This window comes from Siniperca chuatsi, linkage group LG10 (assembly GCF_020085105.1).
Source record: "Siniperca chuatsi isolate FFG_IHB_CAS linkage group LG10, ASM2008510v1, whole genome shotgun sequence".
NCBI lineage: Eukaryota > Metazoa > Chordata > Actinopteri > Centrarchiformes > Sinipercidae > Siniperca > Siniperca chuatsi.
Window position 1 is genome coordinate 8,630,545 of NC_058051.1, and position 23,921 is coordinate 8,654,465.

The 23,921-nt window shown below is 39.7% G+C and overlaps 1 protein-coding gene across 3 annotated transcripts in view; it reads left to right on the forward strand.

Annotated features, from left to right (window-relative positions):
• Window positions 1-7,143: 7,143 nt before the first annotated feature.
• Window positions 7,144-23,921, forward strand: part of LOC122882935 (LHFPL tetraspan subfamily member 4 protein-like) — a 60,323-nt gene continuing 43,545 nt past the window's right edge. Inside the window, exons 1-2 of one of the 3 annotated variants that reach the window (XM_044210910.1) lie at window positions 7,146-7,947; window positions 8,243-8,712. In XM_044210910.1, the coding sequence (XP_044066845.1) occupies window positions 8,304-8,712 (409 nt within the window). In that variant the 5' untranslated portion in view covers window positions 7,146-7,947; window positions 8,243-8,303. Of the gene's footprint in view, window positions 8,713-23,921 lie in introns of all 3 variants that reach the window. The other 2 variants (XM_044210911.1, XM_044210909.1) reach the window with 2 other exon arrangements.

Below are 23,921 nucleotides of genomic sequence, written 5' to 3' on the forward strand. Positions count from 1 at the left end.
ATCTGCCACTGACAATAGTCTCCAATTAATGCACAATTTCCTCTGGTTTGATTAACGTTTGCTAAAAACTACAGTGCCCAGCTGTTTTAGGAATTATTGAGGCCTTTCTTAAGTATATATTGTGACTAGTTTTTTAAGATTTTGAATGAATGGGTTTGGGGTTGAGATCTACAGACATGGTGGGGAAGTCAAAAAGTATTGAGAGAAACACTAATGCACGGTTGATTTAGGTGTTTTCATGGGATTTATTGACAAAAACAAAAGCATAGACTGTAGTGAGACTTATCCTCTAACAGACATGCACATGCACTGGCTCCTACAAGCTGTTTTTAGAAATGTGTAAAGATTTTTTGGGGGGGTGTTTTCCACTTTATTTGATACAGACAGGAAAGGCAGGGGGGAGAGAATGGATGACATGCAGCAAAGGGCCCGGGCCGCTGCGGTAAGGACTTGATACATTGTGCGCGTGTGTAAATGTGTAAAGATGTAACTCCCTTGTAGACACTAGACCTCTAAGATGGATCATTATTGGGAAACAACCATGGACTTTTCCCATTTCCCACTCTTTCAGTTCACTTTTATTCCAACAGATGGCATCCTAAGACAAGTTCAACAGACATGAACAACCATGAAGTACTTTGTGCTGAGGTGGAAACATTCTTGGAAATACTTCCACAAACTGGAAGGTCTTAAAATGTGTAATATATAATTAATATAATAACAAGGGACAATAACAAGTGGACAAAAACACACACACACACACACACACACACACACACATAAACACATCATACTCTTGAGGTGTTTTACAGCTGCATGAGGCTGACATTATGCTGTCCTCAAATCAGCTAGCACCACCTGCCTCTGAGTGCAGTAATGCAGACATTCACACGCAAAAGTTTGCTCTCACGAACCCTCTATTTTCCTTTCTCCCTCTGTCTCTTGCGCTCTCTCACTCTCATTCTCTCTCTTTCACTCCTCAAGAGGCGTCCCCAGTGTGTACAAGTCTATTTTTTTCCACTGACATGTCCTCACTTCAGCAGCTACATTGCACCTTTTGCTCTCACTCTGCCAATTTTAGTACACACATGCTCACACACAACACACCACAAAAAACCTGTACACAGAAACACAGGCACACAGCTTTTCAACTCCCCTGCTGCTGTTAACTGATGAGGCTCGGATTGAAGAAAGATAATCTAAGTGCTGTGGAAGTGGAGGATAAAAATATATGTTTGTTTTGACAGCATCCAGATGTGCTACGTGCGTTCTCAGTGTACAGTGCGGCCAGAAGATGTGACAGAAAGAATGAACACAGTGCATTATTAATCAGATTTCTATATGAATTGTAAAGCCTGTGGAACAAAACTCAAATACAACTTCCTTGAAGACCACGTTTGGGCCCTATAGTGATCATCATACATAAAAGTCTTTGTATGTTCTGCCTCTAAAACATAAATTTTCTCACAGACCACTGTCTTGATCTAGTTTTCGATGAATCTGCTAGCTTGAGGGCAGATGCATTTCTCCCCGGAGTGAGTAACAGAACTATTAATGGACAGAGAATGAAGACCTCGATAGTCAAGGTAACATCAGGCCTTCAAGAAAAAAGGACTGCTGAATAAAGCACCACCAGCAGGTCAAAGTATTCACTTATCCTTAGAAATATCTCAACATCTTGATGGATTGGCACTAACATTTGGTCCTAATGACTTTGATCCCTTGGCTTTTCCTCTAGTGCCACCATGATGTTGACATTTGTGTGTTTTCAGTGAAATAGCTTAACTGCTATTGGATGGATTGCCATGACATTTGACACAGACATTTATGTCCCTATCAGGATGAATTTTAAGGATTTGAAGGAGTACTTTGAAGAGTTGATGAATGAGGAAAATGAAAGGGAACGAAGAGTAGAAGAGGTGACTGGTGTGGAGCAGAAAGTAGCAAAGATTAGCAAGAGTGAAGTGAGGAGGACGTTGAAGAGGATGAAGAGTGGAAAGGCAGTTGGTCCTGATGACATACCTGTGGAGGTATGGAAGTGTCGAGGAGAGGTGGCAGTAGAGTTTCTGACTAGTTTGTTTAACAAGATCTTGGAGAGTGAGAGGATGCCCGAGGAATGGAGGAGAAGTGTACTGGTTCCAATTTTTTAGAACAAGGGAGATGTGCAGAGCTGTGGCAACTACAGAGGAATAAAGCTGATGAGCCATACAATGAAGTTGTGGGAAAGAGTAGTGGAAGCTAGGCTAAGGGCAGAGGTGAGCATTTGTGAGCAGCAATATGGTTTCATGCCTAGAAAGAGTACAACAGATGCAGTATTTGCTCTGAGGATGCTGATGGAGAAGTACAGAGAAGGTCATAGGGAATTGCATTGTGTCTTCGTAGATTTAGAGAAAGTGTATGACAGGGTGCCGAGAGAGGAGCTGTGGTATTGTATGAGGAAGTCTGGAGTGGCAGAGAGGTATGTTAGATTGGTGCAGGACATGTATGAGAGCTGTAAGACCGTTGTGAAGTGTGCTGTAGGTGTGACAGAGGAGTTCAAGGTGGAGGTGGGTCTGCATCAAGGATCGGCTCTGAGCCCCTTCTTGTTTGACAGATGAGGTTAGACAGGAATCTCCATAGACTATGATGTTTACGGATGACATTGTGATTTGTAGTGAGAGCAGGTGGAGGAAAATCTAGAGAGATGGAGGTCTGCTCTGGAAAACAGAGGAATGAAGCTTAGCCGCAGTAAGGCATAATACATGTGTGTCAATGAGAGGGACCCAGGTGGAACGGTGAGGTTACAGGGAGCAGAGGTGAAGAAGGTGCAGGACTTTAAGTACTTAGGGTCAACGGTTCAGAGCAATGGAGACTGTGGAAAAGAGGTGAAGAGGCGAGTGCAAACAGGTTGGAACAGGTGGAGAAAAGTTTCAGGTTTGTTGCGTGATAAAAGAGTATCAGCAAGATTGAAAGGAAAGGTGTTCAAGATGGTGGTGAGACCAACGATGTTGTACAGCTGAAGAAAAGACAAGAGGCAGAGCTGGAGGTAGCAGAGCTTAAGATGCTGAGGTTCTCTTTGGGAATGACAAGGATGGACAGGATCAGGAATGAGTACATCAGAGGGACAGTCCACGTTAGATGTTTTGGAGATAAAGTCAGAGAGGCCAGATTGAGGTGGTTTGGACATGTTCAGAGGAGAGACTGTGAATATATTGGTAGAAGGATGCTGAGGTTGGAGCTGCCAGGCAGGAGGTCTAGAGGAAGACCAAAGAGGAGATTTATGGATGTAGTGTGAGAGGACATGAAGTTAATAGGTGTGAGTGAAGAGGATGCAGAGGACAGGGTTAGATGGAGGCACATGATTCGCTGTGGCGACCCCGGAAAGGGAACAGCCAAAAGGAAAAGAAGAAGGATGAATTTTAATAATTTTGGAAAACTGCTAACTTTTTCTCTAGCAGAATCATTCAATTCAATTTTATTTATAGAACACAATACAAATACCACCTAGAATTTTAAAATAGTAATAATGTAATGGTAGCGGTAATGTGAATATTACTAAATTAATAATAATAGGAATGAGAGTATAGAAATAATAGTGACAATAATAGTAATGCAGCCAATAACAACAACTGTAGTAGCAGTTGTTGAGCAGGAACACGGGGGCAGCAGATGTCCCAAAACCACAGATCCAGTCTCTGCAGCTCCGGAGGTAGAAATACCTGCTGAAAGTAACAGAAGGAGAGAGGAGAGAGACGAGAAAGGATTTCGAGTTAGTAACATGCAGTAATGGGATGAAATGCATACAGATGGAGAAGGAGAGGAGGAGAGAGGAAAGAGGTGCATCATGGGAAGTCTCCCGGCAGTCTAAGCCTATAGCAGCATAACTAAGGGATGGTTCAGGACTCACTCAAGCCAGCCCTAACAATGAGGAAAGTCTTAAGCCTACTCTTAAATGTGGAGATGGTGTCTGCCACCTGAACCCAAACTGGGACCTGATTCCACATGATCTCTTTTCCTGGTTCTCGTCAGTACACGTGCCGCAGCATTCTGGATCAACTGGAGAGTCTTAAGGGACTTATTCGGGCAGCCTGATAATAAAGAATTGCCCAGCTTAGATGTAACAAATGCATGGACTAGTTTTTCAGCATCATTTTGACACAGGATGTGCCTGATTTTTGCAATGTTACGTAGGTGAAAGAAGGCAGTCCTTGAAGTTTGTTTCATGTGGGAGTTAAAGAATAAATCCTAATCACAGATAACTCAGAGGTTCCTTACGGTGGTGCTGGAGGCCAGGGCAATGCCATCTATGGTAACTATGTCTTTAGATAATGTGTCTTGGTGGTGTTTGTTGTCACAGCCTGTCATGTTCTCACCAGCCAGTAGTCACACTCACCTGTCATTAACTACACACACACCGCACTCCCTTACCCGAGTACTAATTCCCATCACCTGTCACCTATTACACACCTGCACCTAATCATTCACTCCACTCCCCTATAAAACACAATCCCTCACCACAGTCAGGGTCCGGTCTCGTTTAAATGAAGGACAGAACTCTTTCTCCTGCCTCCATTACGCCACAGACTCATCTACATCTCAGCCATACGCCTACTCAACTCCACAGCCCCGATCCCCGGTTCCGACCATCTCCAGTCTCCCGTGAGTGTCGCTCCAGATCCTGGTCTCGTGTGTCTCCACTCTCCAGTGTGTAACTACTCCACCCCAGAGCTCCTCGTCTCCTAGCCAAAGGACGGTAGCATTATCATCATCACATTTCCGTTGTTTACAATAAAGATCTCTCAGTTTCTTTACGGTGTCTCCGGTCTGTTCTGTCCGTAACATTTGGGGCCAAGTACAATAACTTCAGTTTTGTCAGAGTTTAACATCAGAAAATTGCAGGTTATCCAGGTCTTTATGTCCTTAAGGCATGCTTGAAGTTTAGCTAACTCGTTAGTTTTATCTGGCTTGATTAATAGATATATTTGGTATCATCTGCATAACAATGAAAGATTATGGAGTGTTTCCTAAAAATATTGCAAAGGAAAGGAAAGGAAACATATATAAAGTGAATAGAATCGGTCCAAGCATATAAACTTGTGGAAATCCATGACTAACTTTGGCGTGCACAGAGGACTCTCCGTTAACATGCAGAAACTGAGATTGATCTGAAAGATAGGATTTAAACCAGCTTAGTGCAGCTCCTTTAATGCCAATTGAATGTTCCAGTCTCTGTAATAGGATGTGATGGTGAATGGTGTCGAATTCAGCACTGAAATCTAACAAGAGAAGTACAGAGACATGCCTATTGTCTGATGCAATTAAAAAGTCATTTGTAATTACACTCTAAATCCTGACTGAAAATAAAATATTGTTATTTAGAAAGTCACACAACTGATTGGTGACTGCTTTCTCAAGGACCTTAGAGGGAAAGGGAAGGTTAGATATAGGTCTATAGTTGGCTGAAACCCCTGGATCAATAGTGGGCTTTTTAAGAAGGGGTTTAATTACAGCTACTTTAAAAGGACTGTGGTACATAGCCTGTTAATGAAGACAGATTAATCATATCCAGTAAAGAATTGCTAACTAAGGGTAAAACGTCTTTAAGCAGCCTAGTTGGATGGGGTCTAAGAGACAGGTTGATGGCTTAGATGAATTAATCATCAAAGTTTGTTGAAGAAGGTTGATAGGAGCAAAGCAGTCAAAATATATCTCAGTTTTTACAGTTGTTTCTAAGGTTCCTGTGTTTGAAGATAAATCGGTACTGATTGAGGGCAGGACGTGATGAATTTTTTCTCTAATAGTTAAAATTTTATTATTAAAGAAACTCATGAAGCCATTACTACTGAGGGCTATAGGAATACATGGCTCAATAGAGCTGTGATTCTCTGTCAGCCTGGCTACAGTGCTGAAAAGAAACCTGGAGTTGTTTTTATTTTCCTCTATTAATGATGAGTAGTAGGCTGCTCTGGCATTACAGAGGACTTTCCTATATGTTTTAAGGCTATCTTGCCAGACTAAACGAGATACTTTCAGGTTGTTGGAACGCTATTTCCTTTCAAGTTTTTGTGATTTTTGCTTTAATTTGCGGGTTTGGGGGTTATACCATGGAGCTAACCTTCTTTGTTTTATTATCTTCTTTTTTAGAGGGGTTATAGAATAGTGTCATTCTCAGTGAGCCTGCAGTACTATCAACAAGATGGTCAATTTGGGAGGGGCTAAAATTAGCATAGGTGTCCACTGTCCATTTAGCATTGAATTAAATACAGATGGGATCGCTTCCTTAAATTTAGCTACAGCACTATCAGATAGACATCTGGTGTAGGATTTTTTGCCTAATGGCGTGTAGTACAGTAATAGGAGTTCAAAAGTTATTAAATAATGGTCCGATAATGACGGATTCTGTGGAAAGACTATTAATTGTTCAATTTCAATGGCATTTACCAGAACAAGGTTGAGAGTGTGGTTTAAATTATCAGGTCATCCAATACTTTGGTTTATGACTAAATACCAGCAAAACTAATGACATTCACATCAGCCTTAGCTGTATGTTGTGTTCAGTGCTAATTAGCAAATGTTTGCATGCTAACACACTTAACTAAGATGGTGAACATGGTAAACATTATACCTGCTCAACATCAGCATGTTAGCATTGTCATTATAAGCATGTTAGCATGTATGTATCTTAATATCTATCTAGTATCTAGTATCTTAATACTTAACACACTTAGACAGACTTAATTCTGTTTTTACAAATCTTCATTGGCCATAATGTGTGGCAATATACTCAAAAACTAGGTATGTTGGTCCCAAAGAAAGCACATGCGAAGAACATTTCACATGCTTATCACATATTGAACATCATTTTATATGTAAAAAAATTACAGGAAAAGGAGAGCCTGTCCAAACAAATTTCCAAGCTTGTGCCTCCTTTGTTGCTGTTTTTGTTATGTGCCTGTACCCAACTGGGGTTGGAGGTACACACTATTCACCTTTTTTGCACGTGATGAATTCTCATGAGAAAGGCACTTATTTTTCACATTTAAAATAATCACACCTAAAAAAAGTTTCACTCAGTTTCACATGTAATATCACATTGTACATTTACAGTATTTGACAGGTATGGGTACTAGTTACTTTGCAGATTAAGGTTTTACAAAAGGTATGATACCACCTACCAAAAAGTAGGCCTATGTAAAGTAGTAGCTTCAAATCCACCAGCTATAACATAAAAATGCTAGTTAGGCCTACACGTCAATGCATCAGTAATAATGATACAATAATATATATTGTTGTTTTTAATTAAGTAAAATTACTCATTTCCCCCTTCTGTTGCTGCTGCTGATGTGCCCGCGTACGTGAACGCGCTCCATCGCTGTCATCAGTACAACATCAGCGTCTTCCGGGGGCCGCGCAGAGAAATAGGAGGAGGAGGAGGAAGAGGACGAAGAAGGGGGGACGGGGGGGGACGGGTGCAGAGAGAGAGGGAGAGGAGACATACTGGATAAAGGCTACGACAAAAACCATGATGATAATGGAGTCGAGGCGGTGGAGGATGTCGGATTTAAGAGAAAGGACTGTTGAAATTTGACAGAGGCTCGTGTTGGAACCTGTTCTCAACGTTTTTATTCATTTATTCTGTTTGATTTCCACATGCTGCGTGGACATTGAAGTAGACGAAGGGGAACACCCCACGGATGCCTCGGAAGGTAAAAACGGGGTCCACCGCTGGCGCTACAGGCAACAGACTTCATCTCACGGATCGTAATAAATGACATCCTGAAGATAGCTCTAAACTGATGGATGAGGATGAAAAATTGCTTTAAACCCCTCCACCCGACCACTGTGAAATAAAGAGAATCCTACTTTGATGGATTTTTTTTTAATCATTCATGGTGTAGCCTCAAGGAAACGAGCCTTGACAGCAATGTTGAATCACTGGTCTTGGTAAATTATTCATCAGTGGGATAGGTAGGCTATGATTTTCTATTGCTTCAATGTAGCATTTTCCCTCATTTATTTTTACAATGTTTAATCTTGCGATATCATACACATATTTGCAGGTTACATTTTTATCGTGTGGTTACGTAGGCCCATTTAGTATCCTTTAACAGCCACATAAGAAATAGCCAAAGCGGCGTCAATATTAGCGCAGAGAAGTTTTGATATAGAGAACGAAAAAATACAAGAACTGGGTAGTGAAGGGTTTGGAGCTGTCAGGCATTTTTTTTTTTTTTTTAAGATTTACATTTCTTTTTTGTAAGAGTCTAAAGAGGAGGAGGACGGGGTGGAAAGAGAGATACAAGGAGGAAACAAAACGCCCAAACATGTTGCCTTCCCAAGAAGCCTCCAAGATCTACCACGACAATTATATGCGAAACTCCCGGGCCATCGGGGTTCTGTGGGCCATCTTCACCATCTGCTTTGCCATCGTCAACGTGGTGGTGTTCATCCAGCCCTACTGGATCGGCGACAGTGTCAACACGCCACAGGCAGGCTATTTCGGACTCTTCCACTACTGCGTGGGCACCGGGCCGTCGCCCAGCCGAGAGCTCACCTGCGTGGGCAGCTTCTCCGACTTCAACGCCATCCCGTCCGGAGCCTTCAAGGCGGCCTCGGTGTTCGTACTGCTATCCATGGTGCTGATCCTCAGCTGCATCGCCTGCATGGCGCTCTTCTTCTTCTGCAACACCTCCACCGTTTACAAGACCTGCGCCTGGATGCAGCTGCTGTGCGGTAGGCACTCTTGATATTACTGTCACTTATACCATAGACAATATTTCGGTTTTTTTTTTCATTTACACAAATGCAAAAACCAAGGCCCTGGAATTAGGCAAAAGCCACACACAACTTAACTGACCCTCCTGTTTTAGTTGCACGAATAACCACTTTGCAGTAACCTACCTAGGCAGCCAGTGTTGGTGTTTCTGTGTGTAATCATTTAGGCTATGATCTTTTAAGATGAAATATAAAATTTTTAATGAAAGCTTTTTTTGATGGAGTCTTATCATAATCCGTCATACAGTTTACCCACCTTTACATTCACCATTGCATTGCCACTTTAGATATTATTTCAGAAGTGTTTTGTTTGCTCCCGAAATCCACCAAGTATTGTTAGATAAGACAATAAAATTACTCTAAGATAGGATACATTTTAAAATGCTTGAGAAGATGATAAAAAAAATGCCATAATGTACATATATAAGCGCAAAACTGCAAATTCCCACGTGAAGGCTAATGTAGTGACACTGTCAGACATCATTACTGAGGTCAGTATACTGAGTATCACTGGCTCACATTCCTATAGAAATATCATGTGACTTCTCGCCTGGTAGAAATAAGATGAAAAGGTGTTTGTGCATTAGTTTCATTGTCTGTTACTTCACTGAAATCAAGATGCTGTAGCATAGGCTATGTCTTCTTACAGTTAATTGGGAGTGTTGTACAGATTTTCCATACCTCAATAACAGGACTGAGACACTAGGAATAGGCTACATTTTACCGATCATTCACAGCACTGAAAGGCCCGGAGCTCCTCTGTTACCATTGATATTCTGAGGATACACCACTGCACCTCTACACCTCTCCGGTGACTGAGGGCTTACATCGGGCTGTATTGCTATTTTGAGGAATGAGTCCAGGTCAACTGGATTACTGTTTTCAGGATGGTGATGTTTTGTCTCCTGCTCTTGTGGGTAGATTACAGTTTGGAAAAATGATTGGGGAAAATTGTGGTTTCCCAACACATCCATACCTTTCATGCACAGCTGAATGGCTTTAGTACTGGTGAAAAGGGGGTCTGTAACATTTACAAACGGTCACTTTGATTAGTTTAGTTTTGATTTGTGGAGCTGCAAGTGCTAAGACCCTTTTGGAGATGGCTTTGTATTAGATATGGTTTGTAACTAATAGCACCAGAAATTAAATACATATGTATCAATTTCATTTGATCATTAAAAGTCCATCTTCAAATGTTATGCTGTCCTGTAGGGGTGAAACTACCATTTTTCATTATCCAGTAATCTACAGATAATTATTTTGAATAACCGATTAATTGTTTGGGATATAGCAAATAGCAAAAAATGCCCATCACAAGTTCCCAGAGCCCATGGTGACATCCTTAAAAATGTTTTGTTTTGTCAGACCACCTGTCCAAAACCCAAAAATATTCAGTTAACCATCACAGAAGACAAAGAAAACCATCAAATATTGACTGGAATCAGTTTCAATCAATTTTTGCCTGTCTATCAACTAATCTATTAAATGGACTAATAATTTCAGCTCTACTTTCCTGTTTTATTCTACTTTCAGGATAAAGACTCTGATGCTTGACTAATTATTCTGAATAGCTCACACGGGAACATTATGAATTTTGGTGCAATATATTGCCATTGTCTTTGTTACTTTCTGCAGATTTTCAGTGCTTGTACTCCTGTGTTTTGTAAAAAAATGCAATATTGTTGTGTAAGAAAAAAATATTAAAATAACTGTTTAATCATGATCTCTCTCATACACACATTTCAAGCAAGCCTCCTGTGTATATCCAACTTCTTTGTAAGCTAATCAATGTGATAAACAGGCCAGGAATCGCATGGGAGTCAGTTTTCTGTACAGAAACAGTCAGCATACTGAATGAGAGCGAGGGAGAAAGGTAGAGAGAGGCAGAGAGGGAAAGAGAGATCAGTACTTTTTCCCTTCTGTATTGTTCTTTTCCTCATCCTCATCTGCCCACTCTGTCCTCTGTTCTGCCGAGTGTGTTGAAAGGGTTTGGTGCTCTACAATCAGCACAAATAAGAGAGCAGAGGTACAGATTTTACTCTCTCTATCTAGATCTTCATGACTTCACAGGAATTGAATCTGGGTCTTCCCACAAACCATTAATCAAGCAAAACATTGGTAAAAAGTAGTAGGGGAGAAGTATTCCTTTACTTAAGTAAAAATAGCAATACTGCAATGTAAAAATAAAGTCCTTCATTTAAGATCCTACTAAAGTAAAAGTACAGAAGTATTATCAGCAATATGTACAATAAGTATCAAAGTAAAAGTACTCTGATATAGTATTATGACATCATTAAATTGTTCATACTGATGTTAAATTTTAAACTGAAAAGTAACTAGTAACTATAGCTGTTAAAGATAAATGTAGTGGAGTAAAAAGTACAATATTTCCTTCAGAAATGTAGAAGAGTAGAAGTATAAAGTAGCAGAAAATGGAAACACTCAAGTAAAGTACTTACAAATGTACTTCAGTACAGTATTTGAGTAAATGTACTTACTGTAGTTACTCTCCACCACTGGTAAAAAGGAGTATAAACCGGGAACAACTTCCTGGCTTCCACTGATAAATGTGAGGATAAAAATATACATGGTGATGATAAGGATGAAGCATATGTGATGAGGAATGTTGCATTGGTCTATAAAATCACCGTGATTGTGATGACTCTTGAATACTCCCACATTCCAACCACCCATCACCATCTGGCTGAAAAGGTTGGAGGTCTCTCTCTGCACAGCAGGAAGGCAAAAGCCTGCATGACAGCAATTTTTTGTAATTATAAATCACAAAAAGAAGATCACCCTTTATTTTCCATAATTTTATAGATGCTTGGATTGGCTTTTGATGGCATAAATCTCTGTGTTATTGTCCGGGTTTTAACAAAATCTCTGTAAGTCATAAAAAAAAAAAAAAATCAAAACAATATAACTCAAACTTTTTCCTTCATAACTAAAATTTCAGAAAAGTAACAGCTTGTCTTCTGATTTGGATATTTTTGGCTTCCCACAAATGCCCAGTGCTGACTATAATAAAATATACCACAAATGTATATTCTCAAACTATATATATATATACTACATATATCTATCTATCTATATCTATCTATCTATCTATCTATCTATCTATCTATCTATCTATCTATCTATCTATCTAGATAGATAGATAGATAGATAGATAGATAGATAGATAGATAGATAGATAGATATATGTAGTATATATATATATATATAAAAAAAAAAACTTTGTCCTTCACCCCCCGCGGGTGGTCTCATCCTTCGAGCTCGGGTCCTCTACCAGAGGCCTGGGAGCTTGAGGGTTCTGCGCAGTATTTTTGCTGTTCCCAGTACTGCGCTCTTCTGGACCGAGATGTCTGGTGTTCTTCCAGGATCTGCTGTAGCCACTCCTCCAGTTTGGGGGTCACTGCCCCGAGTGCTCCAATGACCACGGGCACCACTGTTGCCTTCACCTTCCAGGCCTTCTCCAGCTCTTCTCTTAGCCCTTGGTACTTCTCTAGTTTCTCATGTTCCTTTTTCCTGATGTTGCCATCGCTTGGTATCGCCACATCAACCACAACGGCTTTCCTCTGTTGTTTGTCAACCACCACGATGTCAGGCTGGTTCGCCATTACCATTCTGTCAGTCTGGATCTGGAAGTCCCACAGGATCTTGGCTCGGTCATTCTCTACCACCTTTGGAGGTGTTTCCCACTTTGACCTCGGGGTTTCCAGTCCATACTCAGTGCAGATGTTCCTGTACACTATGCCAGCTACTTGGTTATGGCGCTCCATGTATGCTTTTCCTGCCAGCATCTTACACCCTGCAGTTATGTGCTGGATTGTCTCAGGGGCCTCTTTGCACAGCCTACACCTTGGGTCTTGTCTGGTGCGGTAGATCTGGGCCTCTATTGCTCTGGTGCTCAGGGCCTGCTCCTGTGCAGCCATGATGAGTGCCTCTGTGCTGTCCTTCAATCCAGCCCGCTCTAGCCATTGGTAGGACTTCTTGATATCAGCCACTTCAGTTAATATATATATATATATATATATATATATATATATATATATATATATATATATATATCTGTGTTCCTTCTAATTTGCGAGTATGTCAGCGTTTGTGAAACTTCAGAAGGTTTTCCTGTCCTTCCAGTGGATGCATACAGTATGATGTCTGGCAAAGGTAAGTTGTCTAAAAGGCTTGGCAGACAGCCTGCTGTTCACCACCTTGGAGATGATTGTTTAATCATCCACTCTGCCCTGCTGGGTGTAGCAGCAGGTCTCCTGGCACTGCACAGTGATAGTTTACCACAGCAAATACAGCAAGGGCCAATTTGAAGTGATGGTGGCATAGATGTAGGCCAAATAGACCAAAAGTGTCAATTAGGGAGCAGTTTGGGCAGGCACTGATCATGATGGTCTGCTAGCATGCTACTGCAACAGGAAGGTGAAAGAGAAATGTTCACCCAATGAAAATGTTGTCATTATCTACTCACGCTCATGTCAGGTGAAAGTATAGTAAAGTTCAAATGTCCACATAGGACAGCAATTTTCCTGTCGTTGCTTCATGTCAAAATTCTAGGTGAATGGTTTTTCCATCGGGGGAGATGTTGCAACAGTCACACCAAAAAGTAATTCCTGGGTGAATATATTGGACTTATTGGTTTAGTAAAAGTCAAATAAAACATGAGGAAAAAATGGAACCAAGGCCAAAACAATGGGATGCAGGCCTATTGGCAGAGCAGAGTGACAGTGTGTTTTGGCCTCTACATTTACTGAACTGACCAAATGTGAATAAGCTTAATGCACTTTAACTGGACTATAAAGTGCCACACATAACTCTTGGAAATTAAGAGACTGTATATACCAATAGGCCAAAATGAAGCAATATTGACCTGGATACAGGTTTACCACTGAATGTAGACCTACTCGCAAAACTGTGGGACAACAGCGAAGCAAAAGAAACAATCTAACAAGCACACCCACTTCAAGCAGGCGTGTGGGGGTGCAACATATTTTGTGTGTACAAATGAGTACACTATGAATGCCTTCCGGGAGAGACAGTCTGAAAGTGTGTGCCATTATCCCCATATTCAAATTATTAGCGCATCTCGCCCCTCTGTGTGACAGCCAGCTTTTAGCGCCGCCTTCCAGTGTGGCTGTTTCAAACAGCTACAAACAGTTTTGTCTTCAGACATTGTCAGATGGCAAATCATACGAATTAGTTCTTTTCTACCCCTTACTTACTTAAGTAAATTATAAATGCAGCATTTCAGTCAGATTTTTTAAACCATTTTTTGCAGAGATCTGTAGTCTTTTTCTCTGTTTCAGCAGCAGAAATTACCTCACATTACTTTTAACTGTGTTTATTCATAATAGTTTGTTCATCATGAGACAAAAAGCACTAAAATGTCACTATGCTAAATAAATGGATTACTTATGATCATCAGACTTTCCCTATGCACTCTACATGATTGAACATGTTTAAGATAATTTGTAATGAGACAAACAACATATAATAATTCCCATAATTATTTATAGCCAGACATATCTAATATAAGATACAATTCCTATACAGTTTATCTATCACTTATTAAATTCTAGTTGTGTGATTGTATATATTTCACCACACTATAATTTAAATTTTGCTGTTGCAGTTTCCCTGTAGCAATCAATGTTTCATTTCATATAATATTAAGTACTCCACTCATGGTTCGGATAATGTTTCTTTTCATTTAGAACTTCTGCAACAGATGATAACCAGCTTGATGATACCAGCTATCCAGGATCACCAAAGTTAGGCTCAGTGAAGCCAGGTAGCTCAAAGAGTGACAGACTAAGTTGAACTTGCTTTGTGATACAGGCCCTAGGACAACTGAGCATGGATAAAGCAGCAACAATGGCTAGCACTGAAATGATCAGTTTAATTCAGTTAAGTAGTAGGTTTAAAAGTGGACAAACTAATCTTAAATGGTTATTTAGTAGACTCAAGATGATAACGAGGTCAGCAGGGTAAGGAACAAACCAAATGTTGCTAAAAGTGGGATATATTTGGGCCATTAGCGAATCAACAGCTGTCTGCTATTAGGTGACTTCTTCTTATCGTCCTGTTATGTCACACCTCAGTGGGAAAGTGAATAATGGGGTCATTTTACACTTAGAATCTAGACTAAGCAGCATTTTTCCTCACACGAAAAGAACAAGAGGACAGCTAGATTTCCCAAAAGCACCCAAGGTCTGTGAAGAGCTTTGCTTCTCACACTTTTGCTTGGATTTAGATTACCTCAGTGGAAAATACATCTGGGGAAACTGCTAGGAGCTTTAGTTTTGATTCACCTTTTTTGAACAAAGATGAATTTAGTGCAGGAAACTGAGGAAATTTAGCCAAGGTTTGAGTTTTTACCTTCGTATAGAGACAGAGAGGTCTGTTTTGTTTCTTTATGTTGCTCTCCCCCCATCTTCGTCTACTGTATCTCCTCTCATCTCTCCTCTTCTATCTTTCTCCAGTTCTTATCATTTTCTTCTATCTCTCCAGCAGAAATGAGGTACCATAGGAAAACTCAGTAGCCCACTAGCTATTGCAGCTTGATGACTTCCTTTCTCCCTCCTCTCCTCTATCAGCTCATGTCTCCATCCTTCTTTCACATCTTTGCCTGTCTGTTGCAATATTAAACAGAACTAAGTAGAACATGGGCTGTGGCACAGGGGAGGAGCTGTCCTAGGATAAACGACCTGTCAGCAACTGTTTCAGTCTGAGAGTGTGTGTATGTGTGTGTGTGTGTGTGTAAAAGCAAGAAAGAAAAAAAGATGGAAATAGTGTGTGAGTTGGAGGAATAGAGAGTGGGAATGAAAAACAGCAATGGATTATAGAAAAGTTTGATTGTGGTGAAGTTTACATCCTATTTAGGGTGTATTAGTTTGTTCATGGAAGAGAGATGTGCAACATGTAGAAATCAGTTAAACAGATCAACTTATAGAGGTAAAAGCCAATGTCGGTCAGTGTCAGTGATGAAATGCACGTTCTCAACAACAAACATTTAATAGACACAAGTCATATTTTAATTCGATTTTATCTTTGCAAATCCTGTGGTAAAAGGATTCGACATTATGTTGGACATCATATTACTAAAGCTACAATAATTTATTTTTTGTGCCACTTGGGTGTAGTGGAACAAGCTGAAAACATATCACCCTATAAAAGTTGTTGTTGTAGTAAACGTGCTACAGTTGCCTACTGTATTTAGACATCCACGATATATAGAGCAACATTTGCATTAGTTAGAGTCATGTTTTGGGCCACCTGACGAATGCAAGTCGAATATTCACTCTCCTTTTAGCTTTTGGTCTCCACCAACTCCTGAGGGAAATATCTTTTTCTTTAGGTGATGCTTCACTATGTTCACCAGCTAGTCGCTAACTTTGTCTCACTCTGTCTGTTGTTTGGTGCTGGGCAAGTAGCATACAGTCGGTTTATCAAAGCTTTTTCCATTGGTAACTGCTGCCATTTTCCTATACCTCTCTATTCTGTTGGCATTGTGGTGTTCCTACAGCATTGTCTGTCTGGTACCCCTCTGGGCCCCCTGGCCTTAGTTTTGCCTTCCCATTTTAGTGGACTTAAAATAAATATTTAAAACACTGAGTAAAAAGATTTTTCCAAGATGCTTCATTTTAAAATTAATTTCGTTTGAAATAAATGTGTCATGAATTGCATGACTAGATCTGTGATCCATTTTGAATTAGTGCCAGGTGGATTTTTTTCCCCCCCAGGGATACTAGGCTGTCTACTAGGGCTGAGTTACAGCAAAATGTGTGTTTGTGTGTTTCTGTCTTTTTTCAAAGTCTTCTGTAGGTTTGCCAGTAGGAAACCAAGAAGGATGGACATCTACAACTGGACATTAACTTGTATTTAGTTTGTTGTTTGGAACTGAATAACATACTAGAAAAACTGCATTTCCTGCTGAAAATTCAGAAAGTCTGAAATGAAATGCCTGAAAAATCTTCAAGCTCAAATGCATTGCACTGCTTAACCATACCTTAGAAAGAAAATAGCTGAAGCACACGTCCTTAAAGAGCACAGACAGAGAGTGAGAGACAGACAGACAGACAGACAAAAAGACAAGGAGTAAGAGTCAGACAGACAGAATGACAGACAGAAAGGTCTAAACTGCCAAAAATAGCTCAACCTTTATTCACCAGTCAGAACAGAGGAACAAACTCCTTTGACTTGTAATCAGCTAATCAACAACTCCTGTGTGTAACTGTATCTGTGTAGCCTGAAAGTGCTCAGAGACGGAGAGAACCCTGTAAAACGTCTCTTAATCAGTATTCAGGTGAATGAGATCTGCTGATTGCGGTGGGTGGACCTGGTGGTGTCTGTGTTGGCTCCCTGACAAAAGTCTTGTGACCAATTTAAAATTCAAATGACGTCTGTAGCTGACGTCTGTAGTTTTTCGGCATCATTTTGAGACAGGATGTGCCTGATTTTTGCAATGTTACGTAGGTGAAAGAAGGAAGTTTGTTTCATGTGTCAGTTAAAGGATAAATCCTGATCAAAGATAACTCCAGAGGTTCCTTACGGTGCTGCTAGAAGCCAGGGCAATGCCATTTAGAGTAACTATGTCTTTAGGTAATGTGTCTCGGAGGTGTTTGGGGCCAAGTACAATAACTTCAGTTTTGTCTGAGTTTAACATCAGAAAGTTGCAGGTCATCCAGGTTTTTATGTCTTTAAGGCATGCTTGAAGATTATCTAACTGATTAGTTTCATGTGGCTTGATCGATAGATATGATTGGGTTTCATCCGCATAACAATGAAAGATTATGGAGTGTTTCCTAATAATATTGCCTAAAGGTAGCATATATAAGGTGAATAGAATAAGTCTAAGCACAGAACCTTGTGGAACTCTGACTAACTTTGGCGTGCACAGAGGACTCTCCGTTAACATGTACAAACTGAGATCGATCTGATAGGATTTAAACCAGCTTAGTGTGGTTCCTTTAATGCCAATTAAAAGTTCTAGTCACTGTAATGGGATGTGATGGTCAATGGTGTCAAATGCAGCACTAAGATCTAATAAGACAAGAACATAGACAAGTCCATTGTCCGATGCAATTAAAAGGTCATTTGTAATTTTCACCAGTGCTGTCTCTGTGCTATGATGAACTCTAATTTTTCCTGACTGAAAATCCTCAAATAAACTATTGTTATTTAGAAAGTCACACAACTGATTGGCGACTGCTTTCTCAAGGATCTTAGAGAGAAAGGGAACGTTAGCTATAGGTCTATTGTTGGCTAAAACCCCTGGATGAAGAGTAGGCTTTTTATGAAGAGGTTTAATTACAGCTATTTTAAAAGACTGTGGGACATAGCCTGTTAATAAAGACAGCTTGATCATATCCAGTAAAGAAGTGCTAACTAAGGGTAAAACTTCTTTAAGCAGCCTAGTTGGAATGGGGTCTAAGAGACAGGTTGATGGCTTAGATGAATTAATCAAAGTTTGAATGAATCGAAGTTTGTTGAAGGTTGATAGGAGAAAAGTAGTCTAAAAATATATCAGGTTTTCCCACTGTTTCTAAGGTTCCTGTGTTTGAAGATAAATCGGTACTGGTTGAGGGCAGGACTTGATGAATTTTTTCTCTAATAGTTAAAATTTTATCATTAAAGAAGCTCATGAAGTCGTTAGTACTGAGGGCTATAGGAATACATGACTCAATAGAGCTGTGACTCTCTGTCAGCCTGGCTACAATGCTGAAAAGAAACCTGGGGTTGTTTTGATTTTCCTCTATTAATGATGTACAGTAGGATGCTCTGGCATTACGGAGGGCTTTCCAATATATTTTAAGACTATTTTGCCAGGGTAAATGAGATTGTTAGAACGCCATTTCCTTTCAAGTTTTCGCGATGTTTGCTTTAATTTGCAGGTTTGGGTGTTACCATAGAGCTAACCTTCTTTGTTTTGTTATCTTCTTTTTTAGAGGGGTTATAGAATAGAGTGTCGTTTGCAGTGAGCCTGCAGCACCATCAACAAGATGGTCAATTTGGGAGGGGCTGAAATTAGCATAGGAGTCCTGTGTTATATTGAGACAAAACATTGAATTAAATGCAGATGGAATCGCTTCCTTAAATTTAGCTACAGCACTATCAGATATATATTTAGAGTAGGAGTTTTTGCCTAATGGCATGTAGTCCAGTAATAGGAGTTATTAAATAATGGTCTGATAATGAAGGATTTGAATTAAATGTGGACTTTTACACATTTTACACATTTACACATCCACATACAAATTTGAAAAATCTGTATGTGGATGCTTCAATCAGCATTTGAGAGAAATTGGTGTGTTAGTGTGTGTTTATATTTATTACTTTGTATGTGTACTTATTAGAAAATCTCAAGCATAGACTGTATGCTATCAAAGTAACTCAGTCAGAGCACATGACACAGTATTGGATGGCATCATGGCTGTGTGCACAGCAAACACAGAGTCAAGCTGCTCAGGAGGAATACTGTGGAGCCTAGAGCTTGCTCCCATCAAACATGACACACACGCACACACTGATGGTATTTTTAGAGCTCTTATATAACAATTTCTGGCTGTTTGTCTAGAATGGGGGGGGGTCTGTGTGGACATGTAGATAAGAAATTCTGACAAAATTGTTATGTAACAACTCTATAAATATCTTAAGGCACTATAAATAAATTGGTTCACAGTAATTTTAAGTAGTTGAATCACAAATGTGTCCAGGCAACATATTTCCAAATGTTTTCATTAGTTTGATCTGCTTTGATGCCTTGTTTCTAACAGCTGATGGGATGTGAATGCTGCGATGAAAAGAAATGACAGATATTGACAAACTGCGATGAGAAAAATGACATAATGGAGTGGAGCAGCAGCCATCCTGCTGTCTTTCTCCTCCTTCATATGACTCATTTTTCCCTTTCATTCTTTAGCTCTCTCCGTCTCCGCATCCTCCCATTCTGTTCGATCCCTCTGCTTGCTACATTTGAAGTTCCTCCCCTCCAAGTTCAGAATGCAGTGTCTCGAGAGAGTGGAGTGGAGGGGAGGAAGGAAGACGAAACACCCCAACAACTTCAAAGGGATTTTCTTGGGTTGTGGGAAGGTGGGGGTTATTTATAGCCTACTGTTGCCTGCTTACGCTTGAGTTGAAGATGGAGGAGAAGGGCAGAGAGCGGAGAGGGCACAGAGAGATCACATGACAAGGCCATTACTGTCATACTGCCATGCAGCGCAAAAAGAAAAGGTTTTTCTACAAAATGCTACATATGGTTTTTGGAATTAATGTATTGTTGAATTGTTTTTTTTAATAGATTATTTATCTTAGAAATATAATTGTAGATCTCAAAATGACTTATTAAGCTGAAAATGATAGTTCTATGAAGATAGTTATCTGTTCAGTACATGTATGACTATCTTTAACAACGGCTCTTAAAACTGAACCAGCTATTCTGAATGAGCAGCTTTTAGCAGTGGAGCACCGTCCACTGGTGACTTGAGTGCACTGTTGTCAGCTCAGCCATGATTACTTCCTGTTTAATAGCTTACAAAAAGAATGCGAAAGCCACAGAAAAAATCATAATATGATAACTATGTTGCAAATATTTTGTTGCTTAGCTATTAACCTTATAAACATTGCTTGTATAGGCCTTGTTTTGTGCTGAACTGAATGTGACAGCTTGAGCTGGCAATCAACTGAACCTACTACTGAACTGAAGACAGTCTGAATCAATGAATAACGTCACAGCGTTATTAATGTTGACGCATTCGCTTACTGGTATATGTACTGTAGTGCATTTGAATCGTGACGCGTCCACTTATTATTGTGCATACTGAAGTGCATCTGAACAGAGATGCAATCAATTAGATTAGAAAAAAAGTGGACAAACTACATAGTGACGAAACTTTGAACTGAACAAAATGATTTGAATCAGCAAAGTAATTCGTGCACACCTCCCAAATCTCAATGTATCACTGATCTAACCTCCTGCCAGGAGGCGGGTTCGTAACGGAAAAGAAAAAAACACATTTTACATTTCGTAAAAGTCTAAAATACACAGCCTCTCTAACGTCTCTGAAAGACTACCGTACATGTTGATCTAACCTCCTGTTGTGAGGAAAGTTCGTAACAGGGGAAAAAACTTACATGTTCTGAAAAATTTAAGAAACAGCGTTCACTTACAGATATTACAGCCTTAAAGAAAAAACTACAGTTTATTATAACTTGAGTTACTTTCATATGTACTGCCATTAGTTATCTCTGTCATGATAACTTTGTACTCACCAAGGTAATTTCTGAGATTTGGAATGCAGCCACATTGCTAAAAAAGGTCCAGTGGGGCAACCTGCACAAGCCACCAGACAATCTGACATGCTGTATACAAGGCCGGTCAAAATTGAACCAAAAAGTCAGTCTGTAAAGTGTGATGGATGTTTACAACAGTCAGTTTGGGTTGTGATTTTTCTCATTCACCTTTGTTTTCCCTTCCAAATAAATGTGACTAACCTGGTTTATTTACAACCTGTCTAAATGCCTGACTTGCTCGTGCTTTTTGTCTCGTTGGATCTATTTTTAACAATGTTTTTTTTTAACAATGTTGTGAGTACAATTTTGTAGTTACCTAGAAAAACAAGAGCTTGAGCTACGACAATGAAACCCAAGTTGTAATTAATTGTAGTTTTCCTTCACATAAAATAATACCATAAAGTAAGATTTAATTTCATGTCAAAACATGATTTGATTCAGAAATTGTGATTGTAATTGCTGCCCGCACAAACACAACACACAATACCTTATATGTTTTGGGCTGGTGAACAAAATTGGTGTTTGCTCCACCACATATACTGTACTATTTAAAAAAAAAAACAAATAAGAGTTAATAACATTTACTACAAAGGAAAATTACTGGTTAATGAGCTGCCATGAGGCTGAAGTATTTTGCACATCAGGATTCCTCGAGTGGCTCTACATCCACATTTTCAAAAAGCCCACACTCAATAACTTTAGACAAGTTTCATGCCAGGTGGGGAAACATTCATCAAAATTCCATAAAACATGTTACCAGATGCTCATTACTCAGTTAATGATTTTATCATATCTCATCTATGTTAATATCATGTATAACGGTCATTAAAGATGCTAATAACATTTTGATTTCTCACCATGATTACTTCCATTGCTCTTCTATTCCCTCATTACTTGCTGTATTATCGTCATTATATTCTTCCTCATTACATTCTCTCATTACGCCTGCAATCATTTTGTCAGAGGAGCGGTCAGATATTACCATATCTGGAGAGATCACCTCATATTTGCATAGTGTTCTGCTTTACACAGAGAGTAGATAGTGACTAATCTGATATCCTCCCTCATCTGTTGCCATGAGTTCACTACCCACCATTTTCTCATGATGGATGGCTAGTAGGTGAAACACAGGGTCTCACAGAGGGACTGGACTTCACTTTAATAGACTCAGATCCATCACCTCCAGACCCTACAAGCACAGCATTCTCCTGCAGTTCTCCTGCTTTGTTGAGATTCATTCATGTTTTAAAGTCCAGCTAAAATGAAATTGCATGTATTTTCTGCTACAGCATGCAGACCTGCCATGTAAAGTCCTGTGTTCTCTTTTCAGAAAAAAAATTGGGGGCGTCCAGTGGCCTTATGGTTATATACTATATAACTGCAACGTCCCCTATTCGATTATAGCCTGAGACCTTTTGTCATATACCTCTTTCCCCCTATATTTCCCGCCCATTTTTGTACTATAAGCTGTCCAATAAAGGCACAAAAAAAGTACTGCTTCCCCAAAACAGCCACACTTACAAAAGGTCTCACCTTATCCCACCTACTCTGCTTTTGTTACCAAACTAAGTGCCAGCAATCACATTTGAAGAATTGCAACCTTAAACAGTTTACCAAACTCACTTGAGAAATGTGTGACAAAGTTTAGCTTAAGCTGTGCAGTTGGTGACTGACTGATGCCTGTTTTCCCCCCAGTCACAGCTTACTGCAGCTGTGGCCGGCTGTAGCTTAGTGGTAGAGCGGGTTGTCCACCAATCGGAAGGTCGGTGGTTTGATCCTGACTTCCCTCAGTTCACATGTCGAAGTGTCCCTGGGCAAGACACTGAACCCGAAATCACTTAAAACATGTTTATAAATGTCTGACAAAATGCTGTTTGTCCTTAGCTTGTTAGCTCCGGTTACCAGCGTGAGTTAGTTTATATTGTGTCTCAGTGCGCCTGCAGGCTCTATCAATCAAACACATAAACAGGCCAACCCACACACATGCTTAGAGGCATTACAGCATTTCTGATGTATCTCCAAAAATCTTGTCATTTCAGTTGGACTTTAATGAGTGCATCAGCTAATGGAATTTTTAAAAAAAATCTTTGTATGGACAGCAATAGTATGTTATGTTCCCCATCCCCCAGTGGAACCCACTGCTTTACTTACAACCCCTCAGGCACAGGCTGATAAGTCACATTTTTCTATACAAGTTCACTTTTTCAAACCTCTTCACACAGTTCTTTTTACTGTCATGCAGCTCAGCACAACAGTCAGTCTCACATTCAAAATGCTCTAATGCAACGTCATACAAATCTCTACAACCCTATACAAGTCAACTCTTGAACCCACCCGAACATTGACAGCATTTGTCTGCCAACAGTAACAGGTAGCATTACAATTAGCGTCTATATGGTCTTGTAAAAGTTTCTTTTTTTCATTAATTTATTTAGCATAAACCAAGATTCCATTACAACCAAAAATATGGTCAATTATTTATTGCATGGATTATGCTACCATACAGTATTTGTCACAGAAATGAATCCGAAATGTTGCAATATGCTTCAATAGACTTTTTTCTTGGAAGATAATGGTGAAACGCCACATCAGTTACAAATTGTTCTGGATTCTGTCTCACTTGCCCTGTTTTATCACCTGGCACAAGTCTTTCATAGAGGTCATCGAGGAATAAAAATAGGCGGTCAGTGTCCCAATTTGGAGTTTATGCATTTTTATTTTATGTTTTGAACGTTTTGACAATAATATGTAAACGTGTAAAATGGTAAATACACAGAGTTTTGGTGTTGGTTGAGTGAGAAAAATTCATAAAATTTGAAAGATGTGGTCATTAAATGCATTTTGTGAAAAATCAATGAAAA